At 36.7% G+C, this 19,340-nt stretch overlaps 1 protein-coding gene across 1 annotated transcript in view; it reads left to right on the top strand.

The window, feature by feature from the left end:
- Nucleotides 1–19,340, top strand: part of ITFG1 (integrin alpha FG-GAP repeat containing 1) — a 72,733-nt gene that overhangs the window by 49,831 nt on the left and 3,562 nt on the right. Inside the window, exons 13-17 of the mRNA XM_027647027.1 lie at nucleotides 3,263–3,306; nucleotides 5,140–5,218; nucleotides 16,184–16,308; nucleotides 17,170–17,252; nucleotides 18,881–18,998. Coding sequence (XP_027502828.1) covers nucleotides 3,263–3,306; nucleotides 5,140–5,218; nucleotides 16,184–16,308; nucleotides 17,170–17,252; nucleotides 18,881–18,998 — 449 coding nt within the window. The remainder of the gene's footprint in view (nucleotides 1–3,262; nucleotides 3,307–5,139; nucleotides 5,219–16,183; nucleotides 16,309–17,169; nucleotides 17,253–18,880; nucleotides 18,999–19,340) is intronic.

Here is a 19,340-nt window from a genome sequence, read left to right on the forward strand (position 1 = left end):
TTGAGAAGAATGTGAATATTTAAACCTTTGTGTATGAAAACATTATGTTAATGCTCTGTGTATGACAATTTTAGAAAAGAAAAAACACGGAATGGGAAATACTAGGGACTGCAGAAATCTCTCATTGCAAAATCTGAGCTTGGATTAGGTGGGTTTTTTTTCATTTCAAAGGGGTTTTGTTTTTATTTTAGTTTACTTATTAAAATCCAAAGTAATTCTGACCACCATTTGTCTGGAGAAACTGCAGCTACCGGCATTAGAGGTCCTGACAACTAGATTAAGAAATTGTCTCATAGATTTAATAGGTTTTGAGGGAAAGGGTTGGAGTAGCTGATCACAAGAGGCCCAATCTGTGGATCTTCTGTACAATACCTCCACTTACCTCCTCACATAACAGTGTTGTCAGTATAAAAATTGTGATAGATATACACGTATCTTTCATTCAACTTAAATATTATTATTTTAATTGTGTGATGCTGTTTAAAATTTGGAGGAAGATTAGCTCATAGTTCACTAATTGGAGGAAAAAATGTGATGATGCTTCCACATATAAATAAATATACCATGGTGAGACAGAAAGGAACCAAGAGAAATTACAGCAATATTGACTTAAGGACTATGCTTTGCTTGTCCACAGTGACTGCCTATTCTGAGAAACAGTAGCCAAGGGCACTTATGTTCACCTGTGCCTTGAGTGGTTCCAGTGTTTTCTTCCAGCAGGGACTTCTGTCTTTTTTGCTGTGCCTCTGCCATATCAAACCTACTTTGCTGGAATTCTTGTCTATGTCATGTGGAAATGCTGCAGAATCTTGTTCAAAATGGGCTGATTTCATTTCAGTGACTACTGGAGTGTTTTATGTTTTATTTATACTGCATGGTCCGTTCTGAGGGTCAGTTTGCTCCCATGTGTGAATCAGTTTGGTGGTTTCAGTCTAAAAGGCACAAAACACACCTTACCTGAAAAGCACAGAATGGGAATGAACACGACCAGGGTGTGGGAATTAATGGGAGACTTGCTTTAAAAGGCTGGAGTTAGACTGTGATATCCATAATTAAGAGCAATTAGATTTTCAAATTGCATGCCCTGCCCTGTTCTTCAGCTGCAGAGGTGTTGAGCTTTGAGCTCATTGCTTATCTGACTTCCTTGGTTTTTTTGAGAATGAGTTAAAAATAAGACTGTATGGGAGCCTATGAGGACAAAGCTCAACAGGAACAACTAGAAGTTCAAAAATTGTATTTACCTTCGTGTTAAATGCATCTAATCCTTCTAAAGCACATATTCTGCACATGATAAGGGGAACAGCACTGCAGTTTATACTGGGGACTGATGCATTTATTACTTGGCTCCTTAACCTGAGCTCTGTTCTCATAGTAATAGCCTGTAATAATTTATCATGTTGATTGGAGCCTTCTTTTAAATAATACCATATGTGGGTAGTGTAATTCCCAAAAGCATGCAGCAAATCCTCTGGAAAAAATCTTACACTTCACAAAGCCATATCAGAATTATGATTTTGTGATATTTTAATGGGGAAAGGAGTAATTTGCAACATGCTTTTTGATTCACTCAGTGTAAATCTATCTTAAAAACTGGAGCAAGTCTTTTTTTAGCACCCTTTTAGGGGGTGAGTATTTTTGCATAGAAAGCCCAGGAAATAGGAATTAATGAGTGTCTAAAAATATTTTTACTGTGATACAGGGGACAGTATTTCTAACAAAACCTGCTTTGTGGAGTTAGTGCATCAATAAATGCATTGTGTTCACTTATTTGGCATATGGACAATGAGAACAGCTTTGCTCATTATAACTGATGTCAAATCTACTTGGTCAGGTAATTTGTTCAGGAGTGAAACCAAACAGCAAATTTCAGTGTTTCTTTATGCCTCAAAATGAGAAGAGTTGGTTGCAGTTGCAGACACACTTATATATAACAGATAAAATTAGCTTATAGCTTTAAAAGTCTGTTTGTAGATACATATAGTCTTCAAATTCTGCTTTGCCACACATTCTTACCTGTCCAGACTTTTGGGGGGGTTTGGACTGTATAAAATATTGGATTTTACTATATTTGGAAATTTCAATATTTTGAAATTGCAAGCAAAGAATGGTAACCTGGGAATGTCAACAGTTGTTAATAGTCACCCACAAAATATTAGAAAAATTCCTTCACTAGAGGAGTGCCATTTCTGACTCCCACAAGGAATGATTTCTAATTGGACTGTGAACATCTTACATGCAACTTTCAGTATTTCACTGACCCCAGACATTTTGTACCCTAAACTCCATGCAGCCTTAAAGTAGACAGAAGGTGCTTTAAAAAACTTTTGGTGGTTAGGATGACCTGCCCTCAAATCTGGTCCAAACCTTCATTTTCTGTCTGCCACACTTGCTTTGGGATACCATAACTCATGGAGAAGTAATGTTTTCCCTTGGCTTCAGCACCTGATGTGTATCCTCTTCCCTGCCCACGGCCATTACAGACCTGCTGCTCAACCAAACTGTTGTCATTACAGTCCAAATTTTGCATCAGAATGAGACCTTAGATTGTTTTGTGTGTGTGGTTCTTGTTGTTTTGTTCTAATACTCAGTGACAGGATGTTCTAGGTTACAGAACAGATGGATTTCATTGCCGTTGCTTAGTTGTTAACAGATTCCTGAATGCAACTGATTTTTGAAACTAGTAAGTTTTAAACAAGTAATTGAAAAACTATCACACGCTTTAGATATTAAGTAGCATTATACATATCTGCTTATAATACTTTTGAATTATTAGAATAAATAGGTAATGGGATTTTTGTTTTTTACAGCTTTTGTGAATTGCTTTAAATCAAGTTCCAAAACTATGCTTTGTGTAGAATGAAAAGCCTTTTACCTTTTTATCAGTTAAAACAGTAAAGCTGAATCTCTGCCAGTATTTTCAATAGTTAGAAATGAAGAATAATGAATAAAATGTACAGTCCACTATTGTAAAAATGTTTTAATTTAGATTTTTTTTTTTAACTGGCAGATCTCTCCTTATGAAGTTGGTTAACCACTGAGGTGGGATAAAACAATGACCAGCTGATAAATTTCTGCCAAGAAGTTTACTTTATGCAGATTGGGAAATGTTATTCATTAACATAAGTCACATAGAAGACATTTCTTTTCTGTGTGTTTTAGTGGATACCTGACACTATTTCTAGACTTTACCAGGTTTCAGAGATAGTGCTTCCAAGATGGCTTGTGAACAGAAACACTACAAGCTCACTTCTTGTTTTTGCAGTTCTCAGCGGCCTCTGTTCTAATGACTGTCCTCGGAAAATAACAGTAAGTGGAACTATGATTCTGCATTAGTATTTAGGTTCAAATAAGCTGAAGTCTTAATTATACCAAAAACTCTCAACATAATAAAAGACTTATTGACTGGAAGAATGTGTAATCCAAATCACAACTGGCCAAGTTCTGTGTCTTTGAGACCCAGAACTTTGGGCAGCTGCCTGCTCAGAGCTGAAATCAATTGACGGATTGTGCAGGGGCTTTGTTACCCAGCACTGGGGGGGCTGGGATATCCCAGGCACAAGGGAAACTTGGGTAATCCAGCTGGATGCCCAGACTGTGTATTGTGCCAAGTCTCGCTCTGGACATTTAGAAAGTCCAGGCAAAACTGATTATGGGGCAGATTCAGCCACGGAGCCACTTTGGGACTAAACTGCAGTAGTGGGTGCAGTGAAGGAAGGAAATGCACTGGGCTCTGGTAGTTCTGCAGATAGTTCCATACACATTTGCATCTCCAGAGATCCTGCAACTCACCCACCAAACTCCAATTAGCCAATTGTTTAGCAGTGTTCACTGTGAAAGTTGGCATGAAAGAGGAACTTAGAGGAATCAGAACTAGCAGTAGCACTTTAGCTCTGCAAAAACATCAAATTGAATTTTGACTTGAAAATAGAAAAACTGCTTCCTGTGGGACCAGCGTTTTATTTGAGCCTATTTTAAGACATAGAGTTTAATTTCTGTTATAAAATAATGAGGTTTGATAGTATTATTGGCTTAATTACAAAAGTAGGGAGGGTTTAAAAAGCAAATCTTCACAACAGATTATTTCATTATCAAGATCACTGAAACACTATTGCCTCGGCTTTACGAGAAGTTCTCTGTCAGAAAGTAACATAAAGTATATTATGCCAGAGTACAGCTATTTGGCACCAAAAAAAATTTAAATTTCACCTTACTTACTCATCTTTCATAGACCTGCATTAACATCATCTCTGTAGTCTCCTTACTTTCATTCTAATCAGTTATTATTTTCAGGCTTTGATCTCATCTGTCATCATTATCACTTATTGTTAGGGTTTGGAACTCACTATTTTTTGGGGCATGGCACTTCTTTTAGTGTTCTTTCTGTAAATTATTTGAAATATCTTTACTGGATTTGATGCCCTCATATCAGCTTGAATCTGGCATTTAAAAAAAAAAAAAAAAGGAAAAATTTCCTTAAATCTATTCTTAGAGTTGTTCCCCATCCTTTTTCTTCCCCACCATAGCAGGTAATTGTTTCCAAACCTTTCTTACTTAGGTGTATTTGTTCTGGTTTATCACTCAGTAATACACAACTACCTTGGATATTTACTTATTTTATTTATTTTTTTTCCCCATGACTGTGCTTTGATGTTTAAGTACATTTTTACATTTTCTCCCTCAAGAGAATTTTGCTTAAAATACATACCACCACTTGACAAGTAACTATTCAATCATTTTCATGAATTAAATGAAACACTGCTAAGTAATGATAAAAAAATTGGACTTTGTGTAGTATTTTTCAGTTCAGAAATACCATCAAGACTGTGCATTCTCCCAGACAGCATCAAATGAGTTCTGCTTTTTGAGAACATACAGTTAATTCTTTGAATTTTTGGGGGTTTTTTATTTTACTTGTAGCTTCCAAGGAAACATTAAGCCTTCTGCCAGAGGACTGAACAGTATTGCTTTCTCCATGAGAAACTATGACCAAAACAGTTGCAAGATTTTTTAATTACAATATAAAAAATAAATTATTAATGTAGAAATGTTTTTCTTCACTTTACTGTTAATTACTATAGTTTTGTCTGTTCCTAAAATTTTGCCTGCCTTTTTCTTTCTTTTTTTTTTCCCCCCTCATAGCCCTTTGGAGTTAATCAGCCTGGTCCTTACATCATGTACACCACTGTAGATGCAAATGGCTACCTGAAAAATGGGTCAGGTAAGATAATCTCATCATGAGAATACACATATATACATACTTCTCAGCAACCTAAAGAGCTGGAAAGTTTTCAGAGTGAAATGGGAATGGTTTTGGATAGTGTCTTCGGTTTACAATGCCAAAACCTCCCAACTTTCTCTTCTTTCTTTACAGATTGCATTTTTATTAGAAATATTGCAACTGCTTTATTTTTTCTTCTGTCCCTTCTGTGCCGGTCGGGTTTGAACAGTTGGCTGTATCTGAAAAATTGTTGGGTACAATATCATCAGTTTGTGAAATAGCATAAGCTTCTAATTATATACTTTTTCTGTCAGTTCCTAAGCAATTATGTATTAAGAAACAACAGTGGCCTTGAAATACCTAAACAGAATCATAGTAGCCGTATGAAAAAGGATCAGGATAATATCCAGTAAATACAGGATGTATTTGTCTGGATTTGTTAACTACATCTGTCAGACAAACAAAATAAAATCATGAGTAGCCTAAGGAAGCTGGAGAGGGAATGGCTGCATCCTTTCTGGTAATAAAAGAACTACAAGGTATCAAAGAATCATTAGGAAACGGGAAGAAGTGCTTCATGAAACATAGCTTAACTAGTGGTTTAATGGCCTGAGATATTGCAGATGCCTCAGTTTGCAGAAAACAAGTAGTCAAAAAAAGAATAATCCATGAGGCCATGGTCCAAGCAGGGCCTGGTGTTAGAATACCCTGGGGTTGATGCTGCCTTCCTGAGTGTGCACTAGTGGCTCATAGAAGACACAGGTACTTAGTGATCTGTTAGTCTAACTTATGACTGTTAATCTTAGGACTATAAAGGACTCACTTCTTGCTTAGGCAGCTGAAACATGATCAGAGTGTGCATGTCTGTGAGTGGTGCTACTGTGGCTCCTTCCCCAGGGTGACAGTCACCTGCATCTGTCACTCCAGTCTCATTTCAAATTAAACACTGATTTAAAAAAAAAGCTTTCAGCAGTGCACTGGGAAGACTGACTTCTGTATAACACCAATTTAAATCATAGCAATAATTTTAGGGGGGGAAATGCTGACATGTTAAGGTCTAAATCAATCTAAATCAATGGTAATGCTCTCACCTTGAATAGTGTGCTCAGGACTGTTTATTCCACCCTAGAAAAAATTGAAGAGGAAGAAGATGTCCTGAAATACAAACCAGATAGATGCAAAAACATATCCTGGTATTCTGTATCACTTCTGTATTTATACATGCTTAAATATGGGTTTGAAAGCTTGAAAGTACTAGCCTATATTTTAATCAAACTAATAATTAATGTGAAAATGCAGGGTGTTTTTTCTAATTTTTGCACAAATTCATTTTAATAAATTAATAATCCTGCCAGTTGTACGCTCAGCTTCATCTCTCTGAAAGTTTGCTCATAAGCTAAATGTAAGAAGAGCTTACATATTTGGTTGGGAACATTTAAAACCCCCTGATGAGTTCAGAGATGTTTAGTTACACTGCACTCCCTTAGACCCTCCAACCCAAGCCCTCGGGCAGCCAGTGCTGGGTGAGGACTGGCAGAGCCCCTTATTGCCAGTTACCAGGATGAAGCTTTGTCAGAGCCAAGGCACAAATTAGAGTGTGCTGGTAAAGGTCTACACAGCATTTTTCTCTTATCCCTCAAAAACCTCAATTCCTGTGGATGAGAAACTGTCCTCAGTTTGCTGTCTTTGTGGTTGGTTGTGATCCCTAATTACTCTTGAATCCACTACCTTACTTAAGTCAATCTTAGCTGGAGCATATGTGCCTCAAATAAAACCCTACGAATTCCCTAAAAGTCATCAGTCAGGTCGGAGACAAAATTCCACATGAGGAGAAGACTTGAGTCAGAGATGAACAGCTGTTTGGTCTGGTTTTGCCCTCAGACTGGCCATGTAGTCAGCATATGGCAGCTGCAATGAGCCACAGCCAGAAATCTTCTTGTCCAAGCAGGAACAAAGGAGCACAGCAGGGCAAAGCTCCGTGCACTGCGGAGGGTGTATGGGAAAACAGAAGATAAGGCTCAAGGTGTTGCAGCTTCCATACAGGAACATACAGAATTCGTATTCAAACATCCCTTATTTCACAGCTTCTACCCTTTTTTTTTTTATGGCATTTTCCTCAGGACAGGTTTCTGTAGATTCCTACTGTGTTATCCATATGACTTTAATCCACATTGGAGTGCCTTCTCTCTTCTGTTCTTGATGTTTGGTTATCTTGAGTTTTGTCCTCTTTTTGCTTCCGTGTTGTATATTGGTTTTAGAGTAGAATTTCTGGTAGGGTACTAGTAAGACATAGGCTGTTGAAGACAAGGAATTTTGTTGTACCTGTTCCTTTTTTGAAAGACGTGTTTTTCAAAACAACAAAAATAGAAATGTTTGGAATGCAGTCCATGGCTTAGTAAAGAGTGGGACATCATTAATTCTCTTGTGTTGTTAACTGTACTTGCAGTGCTCCTCTGTCCTCTTTGGGGCTCTTCCCAAGAACTGCTGTCAGAGCTACTGGAAACTCCTACAAATTCTATATTACAAAAGTTTCCAGCCTGCCACTGCAAGTTCAGTGAGTGCATTCACTGGGTAAAAGGGCATCTAAACGAAGAAATCATGGGTGTAAAGGAGTGCAATGTATTTATTCCTTCAGGCTCACTGGGACTTACTGCAGGCCTGCCTAAATTTGGTGCACCCATGGGAATTAAACTAACTAATTGCAAGCACAGCTTCCTACTTCCTTTGGCCACGTGACTTGTGAATCCCAGTCGGGAATACTGATGAGTAACTCTGTCTAAGTGACAAAAAAGACATCTTTTGCCTAAGAAACACATTAGCAAAAACATCAAACTGCCCTTTGTTCTTCTTCTTTAGAGAAGTGCTATAAATTGTCTATAAATCAGAAAAACAACATGACCTTTGTTTAAGTCTAATTATACTCATTTAATTTCATTGTTCATGTAGTCAGAGAAGTTTTTAGCTCTTACTACTTATTTATATTTACACAATCTCTGACTTGGAAGTGTGATGTTTTTTCTTCCTCTGTGGCATGGAACAATGCACTTATCTTAGAAATCCTTATATCTTTGTGGAATAGAACTAGCTTAAATTTGGATCCATTTCATGTATCGTTTTCCTAACTTTTTTGTTTGTTTGTTTCTCTGTTCCAAGAACAAAAACAAATACATTTTTCTTAAGCATTATCTTTAGGGTTTGCTGAATTTGTTTGGTTATGACTTTGTTGTTTGTTTGTTTGTTTGTTTGGGATTTTTAGGGAGGGCAGAGCTTTTAGAAATTGAATGTTTTTACAATTTAAGAACAGCTATCAACTATGATTTAATATTGCTATATTACCTTCACTGCTACCATATTTACAATAATAAAAACCTAACAGAGTCCAGACATGATGAATTTCCTTTTCTGTTTTGACATTAGGAAATAATAGTAATGAATTCCAAGTGCATTTATGACCGTAGCAAGATTGCTACAGGGAATTTTCTAATGCTGCCTTTGATCAGTTTCTCAGCTCTAATAAATTCATAGATTTTTTTGAGACTGTATAATTCCTGCAAGAACTTTTCAAAGTCATGTTTTCTGAAGGTATTACATTAAGTTTTTAGCTACACTTTCTTCTTTTGCAAGTCCTATTTGTAAAATTCAGTAAATGTTCTAACTACAATTCCTGGCCTACAGGTTGTTATCTTGAAACAACCATTACATCATAATCCTATTCTATTTGACTATCAATAAATACATCAAGGAATGTTTTTTGGTAGGTAATATCAAATCCACATGGCATTTTTGGGCCATGTATAAACCTACATCTTTTCTGCATTAAGCTTTTTAAAGTATGGCATCAATGTACTATTTTAAAACTAATTTTCATCAACTTATTTGCATTCCTTATATAATATTATGGAACAATCCATATCTGAAACTTTTAATTATCTGAAAGAAATAATGAGATAATAAAAATTTTAAAATAATCAATCCCTTTCCCAGTAAATAATGTGAGTAAAAACATAGCTCTTTTTCTAATAAAACTAAACTCATAATTACTCTTTATGTCCCCCCTCCAAGTCAGCTGATGTTATTTATTGGCTCTAGGGATGGTCTCAGCTGAGGAAGAGGTACTGGCAGGACCATTGAAACCAGTCACTTTAAGTTATCCCTCCAGCCCTGGGCTTCAGGAAATCATAAAGTGCTCAAAGCAATGTCCCCATTCTGCTTCTGATGTCCTAAATTCTGCAGGACTTTAGTTGTGAACTAGGGTACTTTTCATGTAGGCAATATTCATGCAAAGAGTAAAATAAAAAGGCCCATATGGCTGTCCTTATCTAATTTGTTTTAAGGTCCTTTGATCTGCCAAGCCTTAACGACAGGAAATTTGCATAATTATGAGGGCTTTTTTAAAAACATTGTTAAAATTGTTCTCTTTCCTATTAACGTTCCAGTATGTTGTTAAAAGATATCAGAATAATAATTAGCGTGTATTCTCTGCTTTTACTTTCCCATTGCTCAGTTCACTTGTAATCTTACAACAAGAAATACTGTTCAATTAGCTACAGGGAACAGCAATTGCCAACGTGAGCATTAGAATTGAGAAGCACTGGGCCTTACATCTGTGGTTAATATCTCCACAGACCTTCTCTCCCTGAAAGGAAAATCAACTGCAACAGCTTATTCAAATATTTAAGGAATTTTGTGCTTGAGATCAGGTCAGCTCCAGGTGTAAGTCTGGGGGAAGTGCATAAACTCAAATTTAAGCCGCGCTTTCTAATCCATTTCCTGTGATCTGCCTTCTCCACTCCCCATCTCTCTTGGAGCTGTTATTGTTAAGGAGATCCCACAGTTAAGTATGAGTGCCAGCCAGGATTTTCAGCTCTACATCTGCATTTCCATGCTTTCATTGGATTTTATTGGGAGAATATCTTCTGTGTGTCAGCCGATGCTATGGACATCTTAATTTTCTCTCTGAAGTAGAAATACACTGATAGAGTTTGAAATAAATAAGGTCATAATTGCAGCTTGTGTCTACCAAACATACTAATCCTGTGGGCCAGGAACAACAGAACAATTAATGTTTAAGGTATACTCAAAGATCCATATCCACATGTGGGCATAAGGTGATCATATGAGCAGTTTCATTGAATGGCTCATATGGATCAAGTCATAATTTGTTTAAGCATCTGTATGACTGAAGCTGTGTGGACTGATGGCCTTCACAGCTCTCATGTCACAGCTCTTTCATTCTGCTGGGTTTGCTTTGTTTTGTTTTAAACCTTCCATGGCAGAATGACCTTTCACATGCTGTGAAGTCGTGCCCTTCTGGTTTTTTGAAATCTGCTTACTCTTCCCTGTTGTTGCATTGAGTTCTCCTGCTGTTTAACTAAATTGAATTGTGAGGTGAACACAAATGTCTAGCAGCCTTTATAGTCACGAATTTAAACATAAACGTTGCAATATGTACCAGAAAAAAAGCAAAGTAAGCTTATTTTCAATGGCCATTTGACACTGCAGGGTTAATTCTGTAGAATTCCACTATAAAGAAAGAAGAGTGTGTTCATAGAACAAGCTGGAATAATTCAATAATTGAATAGTGGGATTCTATTAAGAGAGATTTTCTGGTTGCTATAGGTGGGAATACCCTGCTAGTATGTTTTTCTATATAACTCTCTCTTTTGTTTAGAAAACTATTTGAACTTGTTGCATGCAATATTACTTCATCTCAGATATTTAGGCATTACAAATGACACAGCTGTCCCCCGTGCAAGTGGTTGGAATATCAGCAATATGATCATTTTATCGTTTGAGGGGTTTTAAAGACTTAACTACTTTTACTTCTACAATTTTATGGTGCAGAGTTATCTTTCTTGAAAATACATATTCTGATACAAATGAATCAGGTTTGGGTTTGCAGAAGATTGTTGGCAGCACTGCAAGCCATTGGTGTCAAAGTCACAAGTGTGCACTTTGAATTCCCTTTCCCATATTATTTCTAGGACTCCAAAATAAGGTATTGCAGAAAAGGTTGAGAGATGAAGTTGTGTACTGCATTAATCTGGAATTTTCTATTGGGTGGACTAAGGAAAAGAGGCAACCAGCTGAGGAGAACAGGGAAACACCCTCAGCCCCAGAAAGCTGGAGTTACCACTGTATAATTTTAAGCAGAAGAAGAGCTCTTTCTCCACTGTTTTTTTTTCCAGCCAGTGACCTACAACTCCAAAGGCAGTAATAAGGGAACTGAAGTAAAGCTGTCAACTAAAGCCAAGGAAATCAAATTCTCCAACTTTCTAAAAAGCTTTCAAGTTTGAAGTTGCTGGGCTTTTATTTGGTGTTTTTGTTTTTTTTTCTGAAAGCTGCTTTGTAAATTCTTAAGCATATTCCGTGGGTCTGTAATTACTATCAGTTATGTTTTCCCTTTCTCTTGCTGTAAGTTGTTTTGGCATATTTTCAAGTAAAATAAAGTGCTGCCAGCTTCAAAAGATGGCAAAACACTTTGTGCAACATAGCACAATACCAGGAATGACTGTAAATTAAATATCACTGTAGTGTTTCAACTGTGCAGCTGAAGTGACACACATTCGCTGGGAAATGGTGCTTAAACCTTGAACTGGCTTTGTCTCATTCCAGCTGTTGAGTGCATGTTGTTCTCAGCCATGCAGCAATCCAGGCAACTTCTGCATGGCATTTTTTGGAATAATTTTTACTTTTTCTAATCTATGTAAAAGCAGTCATTGCTGTGTTGACCTCAGTATTAAGGTAGGTGATGGTACGAAAGTCTGACACTAAGGGCTACAACTCAGATACTGGGTTTCTTACCAGAAAAGATGCCTACATTGTCAAAATGTAAAAATAATGTGTATCTAAAACTAAGCAATTCCTTGTTACATTTTCTAACTCCATTAGATTTTTCAGGTTTTTTGACAAGCTGATTCACATTTCACAAATACCTTCAGTTACTATTGTGGTGGATGTATTAAGGCTTCTGGTAAATACATCATTTTGCAAATTAGAGGACAATGTAGCAACTGGAAGAAATAATGACATAACATTTTTATTTATGAAAATACATTTAGCTTTTCAGCCCTAGTATATTGAATTTTGGGGAACTTTTGAAAGCCTAAATATTACTGTATTTTGAATTAATCTGAATGGCTTTAATTGACTACTTAAATGCAAATGATATTTTGTCAAGAAAATCATAATTAAAAAATTATAAGAATGGTGCTTCAGGAAACCACAAGCTTGAAATCATTTTCCATTAGTCTTTCAGTTCTGTGTAGTGATCTTGTACGTTCTGCTCTATTTAATTTCACAAAATAAGCTTATTTAAACTGATTGAACACTATCAGTATTGTGCATCTATTTCTGTAGGTTCGGGTAGGCTGTTCATAAATCCATCTTATCAGTGCTATTTAAACAAGGCATTGCTTCTACGTGTAAACACAATCACCTCCCCTTCAGAAAGTGAAATTCGTCATTTAAGCGCTTCTGCTGCCTGAAATAAGCTTCTGAAGATGTTACAGTTCAGCTCAGGGGAGGGCAGGTACCCTTGAGCTTTCAGCAAGTTTACATCAGGATAATGGGAACAGAAGGAAAATGACTTAATTCAGGTGTAAAAGAACAAGGACTGTGGGTGTCACAGACGACACATCACTCTGTTTTTCAGACAAGACTTTGGAAAGGTTAATGACACATATTGCTTCCAATTTTATATGCCAGACTTCAAAAGTAAGGAGATTGATTCAGAGGTGTCCAGGATGGTTTCTGAATATAAAACTCTGCAAAATCTCCTGAGATTAGCTATTTCTTACAAATTTGATCTGTGACAGGCTGAAACTACTGAAAACCGTGTCCAAAAATGTTGAGGATTTTAGTCTGCACAAGGTTTTTTGAAGCAACAAACTTAGTGATTTACGATTTGAAACAAAAATACAAACATCCACTGACACCAAAGCCCATGGTAGCTGGATGCTTTGAAATAACAGATTTGAAACAAGAAGCATGGGGCAAAAGACATAGTGTTGAATAGTCTTAAAAGTAGTGTCAAAAAGAAAAACATGGTCAGGAGGAGGAGTTTCAATTTTTGTTTATAGTAACAAGTCTTCTGATGAAGCAAAACAAACTGTGAAGTAACAGGCACTTCCTCCATCTACCTGCACAGACCTCCAAAAGCCTAAAGAACAATTCCAGTGTAAGAAATAAATCCCACCCTCCTCCTTGAAGATGCAACAGTATTTTCAAATTATCTCAGAACAAGCTGTTCACAATAGTTTTACAACAGGGCAAATTGCTATTTAAGTTAAATCTGAAATATTTTCATAAGTAAATTAATTACCAGTGACCGAGAACTTCAGATATGACAATAAACTATTGACACTACTCTCTGTAATTTCTCGTTTTATTTTTCATATTGATTCAGAGCTTTTATGTTTCTCAGATGAGTAGTTGTCATTCTTAATTACTTGGTTGCAATTCTAAGTGGAATATTTCAGTAAGCATCAAACAGAATTTATGATAGATATAGAGGGAGTAAAGCAAGAAATAGAGTCAAAGATCTCCTGTGCTTAGTCAGCTTTAATGTAAACTAGAACCTTCTATATGCTATCATCCTGCTTGGTTAATACCTTCCACTTTAAAGGCAAATAAAAAAATAGGTATGTGCACATTTTCTGCCTGCTGTGTAGTAGAAAACATTCCTTTCTGACCTTTGCAAATGATCTATTTACATCCTGAAGCATAAGATTTCATTATCCTTATCTTAGTAGGCATAAGAACCAGCGTTAGTAGCCATGAAATTATTCAGTGCTTTAAGAATTGCAGCTGCAGTATCTGACTCTCTACCCTCTTTAAGGTTGACTGCACACAGTATATGACATTTTCTTTTATTTCCTTTAATTTAGTTGACATTCATTTCATTTGTATGATGAAAGAAAAAAGCAAGATCTTAGTTGCAGTCTTTTCATGATCCTAAATATTTCACTCAGAAGTAACTCTGAAAGCTTTTCAGTGTTACATGTTACAGCAGTACTTTGTTCTTTTGGGGAAAATCCTTCGGTATTAGTGAACCAAATTTTAAAATTCTTTGTTACACCATGATCAAGTAACACATACCTGATTTGTTTTTATAACTAAGTCAAATTTAATAAGCCCACCTTTGTTCCTTGTTACTTTTGTGTTGGTAATCAGAGCTTTCAGATATTACATGTTTCCTCTGATTTGGGAATTATTCACATTTTAGATTTGGAAAATGACACCTAGAGACTGAGCATTTTAGCCAAGATCATGTCAGGGAAGGCAGTGACAAAGCAAGGGCAGTCTCAGGACTCAGATCCTACCTTCAGATCTCAACTTACTGGAAAAATCCCTGTCCTTAAAGAGAAAAGCTGCTCATCAGTGTCACATCTTCCGTAATGGAGAAATTTAACAATGTGCACAGTACACCTTGCCCTCATAACAGAGCACTGAAAGTACAAATCCAATTTAAATATTTCTCATCTGCTTGCTCATTACATGGTTGACACGGGGGAAAAGTAAATCTAAAATATGTATAATCTTTAGGAAGACCGTTACTGGTTTTTTTTACTAATAGCATTTTAGCTTAATAAAGAGGTAACTGCATCAGGCTGATTTTTCAGATCTATCTGGAGCTCTGTATTTATTTGACATTTATCTTCCTTTTTAAAGTAAAGTAATCATAGCTCTAAGGCTACAATAATACGGAATATTTACCTCATGATTAAACAGGCCTCTTTCAAAACATGTCTGACAGCAAAAGGCAAGTGGCTTCCTCAAGAGCTGGTGAAGGGCAGGGGGGGTCAGAAAGAGAGAGCGTGAAGTAATCATTGTACTGAAGAGGAATTCAAAATTATCATCCTCCAATACTACAGCAAAGTGCCAACTTCCAGAATCAAGCCTTGGATGAGAGTGTGGAGAGGCAGAAAGGAGTTGGCTGTAAATTCATTACAAAATGTGAATTCCTGTTCTTTAATTTACATTCGGTTGTGTTTTGTCATGTATTTATAATTTCCAGTTTCAGGCAGAATCTGTCAGGGGTCAAAGCAGAGAAAAATCTGATGCTCTAGAAATACTGACTACATCACATCCTGCGAAAAACACTTCCTTTTGGTCACGTAAACCTACTTGTGCCTGTCAAGTATCTCTTGAACTCATTTCTGTTAAGCCGGGCTGGATTCCCTGCAGTTTATGAGGTGCTGATACCGTTCCTGCTGTGTAACCAGATCACTCACTAAGAGGCTTTCTAGAGAATGAACAAAGAATCTACAGAGGATCTGAATCTGTTTGCCAGAAATTAAAAGATTACAAGATTTCAATGGAATAACTGGATACTTTGGAAATGGGATGTCAGTGAACTTGTGGGTAGCTGCAACACTTGTCTGTTGCCCTACTGCCTTTTCAAGAAACCAAGAATCTGGTTTTTCCCCTGCAGTTTCTTCTTTAATTCTTATTAACTTGCAGCCCCTGTAATCCTGTTTTCATTAAATCAATTTATTATTTGAACATTTGTTCATGAGAATTTACATAGCTAATTTTGTGACTCAGTAGTAATCACTGATTAACAAGAATTAAAGTGAACTTTCACATGTTGAGTCTGATCTTGTAAATCAGTGGGGCAAAAGACTTGGCATTAATCATATCAAAATAAATGTGGATAGTTGATTTCTTCTCCACTTGTAACAAATAAGGGAGGCTTGGTTTAACATATAAATAGTGCTCAAAAGAATTGTCTTTCCTAGAAATAATCATTTAAGCTTGTTCTCCTAGTGAGTGCCCACAAGTAGTTTGCAAATGTGAGATTGAACCTTTAAGAATTAAATAATCATATGATTAGTAAAATTTTGTTAAACGTTTTTATTACTGACTGTGAAACATGTGTTTGTCTAGCAAGTTGGTGGTTTGGCAGTTAATTTTGGGGCATTTTTTTCACCTGCTCAGTCTTCTTTTCTGGTTTTATTTCAGCTGGACAGCTCAGCCAGTCAGCACATTACTCTCTGCAGTTGCCCTACAACGTGCTGGGCTTGGGACGTAGTGCCAACTTCCTCGACCATTTGTATGTTGGCATTCCTCGTCCCCTAGGAGAAAAGGTGAGTTGAGATTTAAGATTGTCAAGCTGATGTTTATGGTGTTACCTTTCCTTAAAGAGTTTGGATGGAAATACTGCTAGGGACACTCTTTATTTTAAGTCTCTGAAGTAAGAATATCAAAGAAGTTTTAATACAGAAAAGTTTGCCCCAGAGAACAATGTATGCCTGGAGTTTGGGAGTATGTAAGCTCTGAGGCCAATGCTAAGACCAAAGGATGACTGAAGTTGTCTCTTAAGTGTTAGCACAGGTATGTAGTTTGTAGGGCAAATGGGTATTAGATCTGACAGTCCAATTATTATGGACTGTAGTTGCTGTAAGGCTTTCCTGGGGTTGGACTGGCCAGCCTGGAACTCACATAATCCTTTCTGCCTCGGTGATAAAACCATGATCAGTGTGATGGGAGGTGGAGATTACTGTGATTCTCTAATCTTCAGATGAAACATGAAAGTGGGGGGGTTCTCACCATTTCCAGTCTTTAAAGATCTGATGGTACTACTTTAAAAAGTAAGGTACTCAAATTGACCAAATTCTGATTTGGATAATTGCTTTGCCTGCCTCCTTTATACAGTTGATTCTTTTCTTCTTTCCTTATTATGTTGTTGCTTTGTACTTTTTAAGCAGATGCCGTGTTTCATGTCAGAAATAGTTATTTGCTTTTTACTCTTTAGAGGGTTTTTTTAAAGCACTTTGGAGCTTTCAGAATAAAAGTTTAAACAAAAGTAAGGGATTAATCTCTTATATTTAAAATTCTTTTAAAAAATAGGGGGTTGTTTCTCCTATTGTATATTTCAACAGAGAATTTCTTTCCTTTTAAGTATATTGTTTAGTTAGGAATTGACAGAGCCTTTGTTTTTCTTTCAGTCCATAAGAAAACAGGAATGGACAGCTATCATACCAAACTCCCAGCTTATAGTCATTCCCTATCCTCATAATGTTCCTCGAAGGTAACTCCATGATTTTGATTTGCACTTCACAAAATTACATTAATACACAGTTTAAATTAGGCATTACATGTTGGTTTAAAAATAGTTACTTGTATAAAAGAAAATTGGAGAACAAGGGCAGGGGGCCAGTTCTGAGATGCAGCTGCCTCTGTCCCTGAGCAGGATCCATCTCGGGTATTTACACAAACTCTCACATGGTGCCCGGAAACAAAATCTATTACCAGCTCATACAAACAAGCAAAATGTTTTACCAGCTCAATACCCGTAAATATTTGCTAGATGTACCAACATTCTTACTGACAAATTACAAAAAAGCATGGTAATGGTTGAATTAAGCATTTTTGTTGCACCAAATATGCAAGTTCTGTGTGGTTCCATAGAAGAGCTTTGGTTCAGCCGTTTGAATGCAGTAGCTGTTGATGCAGGTGTGAATGTTCTTCTTCAGGTAAAGGTGAATGGCTTGGTTACAAGAGAGCTTGAACACAGAATTCACTTTGCAAATGAAATGTTTATCCCAGAAAGAGAGCATGATTCTCTCCCTGCTATTAGAGAAAACATTAGCCAGATATTCCAGCTGCTTTTTGCCGCTTGATCTGCCAGTGAGGTCAGTTGTATTTATCATGCAGAAATGATTCTGACATCAGTTTCAGCAGTTAATTTTACTATAGGACAAATAACAGTTAAGAAGTGATGTGCTGCTTGAGTTGCTAATTAACAACCACAGAAGTAACATCTGCCAGATGAAAATTTAGTTATAGTCTGGAGGTATTTTAAGGTATGAGTTGCACAAAAAAATTTCTGTCATCCTTAAACTATTTTTGCTTTCCTATAAAGGGAGTTTATGGACACTGGAGTATAGCAGAGGACAGAATCCCCAGAAGAAATCAGATTTCATAATAAAAACTTCTTAATTTTTTTTTAACATAGGTATGTTATTTCCTGAGAGGCCTCAGCGCTGCCTTAACACAGAGCCTGCTGCTGACAGCTGTCCCTTGACAGGAAGCTGTAGTACAAAAAGGGTGTTCACTGGGCCTCAGGGCCCCACACTGTTTGAGGGATGTCTTCCAGAAGCCCTTATAATATTTAATTTTGTTGCTCTCCAGCATTCTGCTGCCGTAATCCACTGGTTATATTGCCTAGAACTGCAGTTGTCCCTGGGTAAACGTCAGACTGAGAGAACTGGCCCCATGAGCCTGTCCAAGAGCAGCTTGTCATGTGGAGGAAGCATCTTACTGGCTTATTTCCCCCTGCTTCTCCATGTTCCCAAGCCCCAGGCATTTTTGTGGAAGTTTTTCTTATGCATTTTACTTTGTCCCAGGCAGGGGCGGGAGATAAATCTCCTAATGAGAAAAAACTCATTCCCTGAGGACATCCATGGCATTCGTGAAAAGTTAAACAGAAACTGCATTTAGACATGGTATTACTTGAAAATAATTATATTAAGCCATATATTTCCAAGTAAACATCATTAAGCTTCAGTCTCTAAGTAAGAGTTGCTCGTTTCTGTAGACCAAGTTGTCACCTGTCTTACCCCAACAGGTTCTTTTCATCTTTGTAAGTTAAATCTGTTTTCTGCTTCTTAATGAAGGGTATTAATGTTTCCTTGGGTTTTTTGTCTTTTTGTGTAGCTGGAGTGCCAAGCTGTATTTGACCCCAAGTAACATTGTACTGCTCACAGCTATAGCCTTAATTGGTGTCTGCGTTTTCATCCTGGCAATAATTGGCATATTACACTGGCAAGAAAAGGTAAGCTTAATTAACTAGAATATTTTCTATATTATTTAATACTTCCTAATATTTTACAGCCCTGTACATTGGAGATTCTTTTGACTATTTTTCTACAGTATAATTTCTGACACAGATTTAATTCATTCCCAAAAGGTGTTTATTAATTTAGTATTCACTGCAAATTTAAAAAATGACATTGTTTTTATTTAAGCTCTAAGTCACTTAAAAAGGGAAATGAAGAGCAACATGGGCAAGCTTTTGCCAACTTAAATGAGATGTCTTTGTTTCATATCTAAGCTTTCCATTTTGAAGTTTTAAGGAGAACTGTTTTGGAAAATGGAACATAAACTCAGTTTACTT

The sequence above is a fragment of the Corapipo altera genome, unplaced genomic scaffold, assembly GCF_003945725.1.
Source record: "Corapipo altera isolate COAL_440 unplaced genomic scaffold, ASM394572v1 62, whole genome shotgun sequence".
NCBI classification, from domain to species: Eukaryota; Metazoa; Chordata; class Aves; order Passeriformes; family Pipridae; genus Corapipo; species Corapipo altera.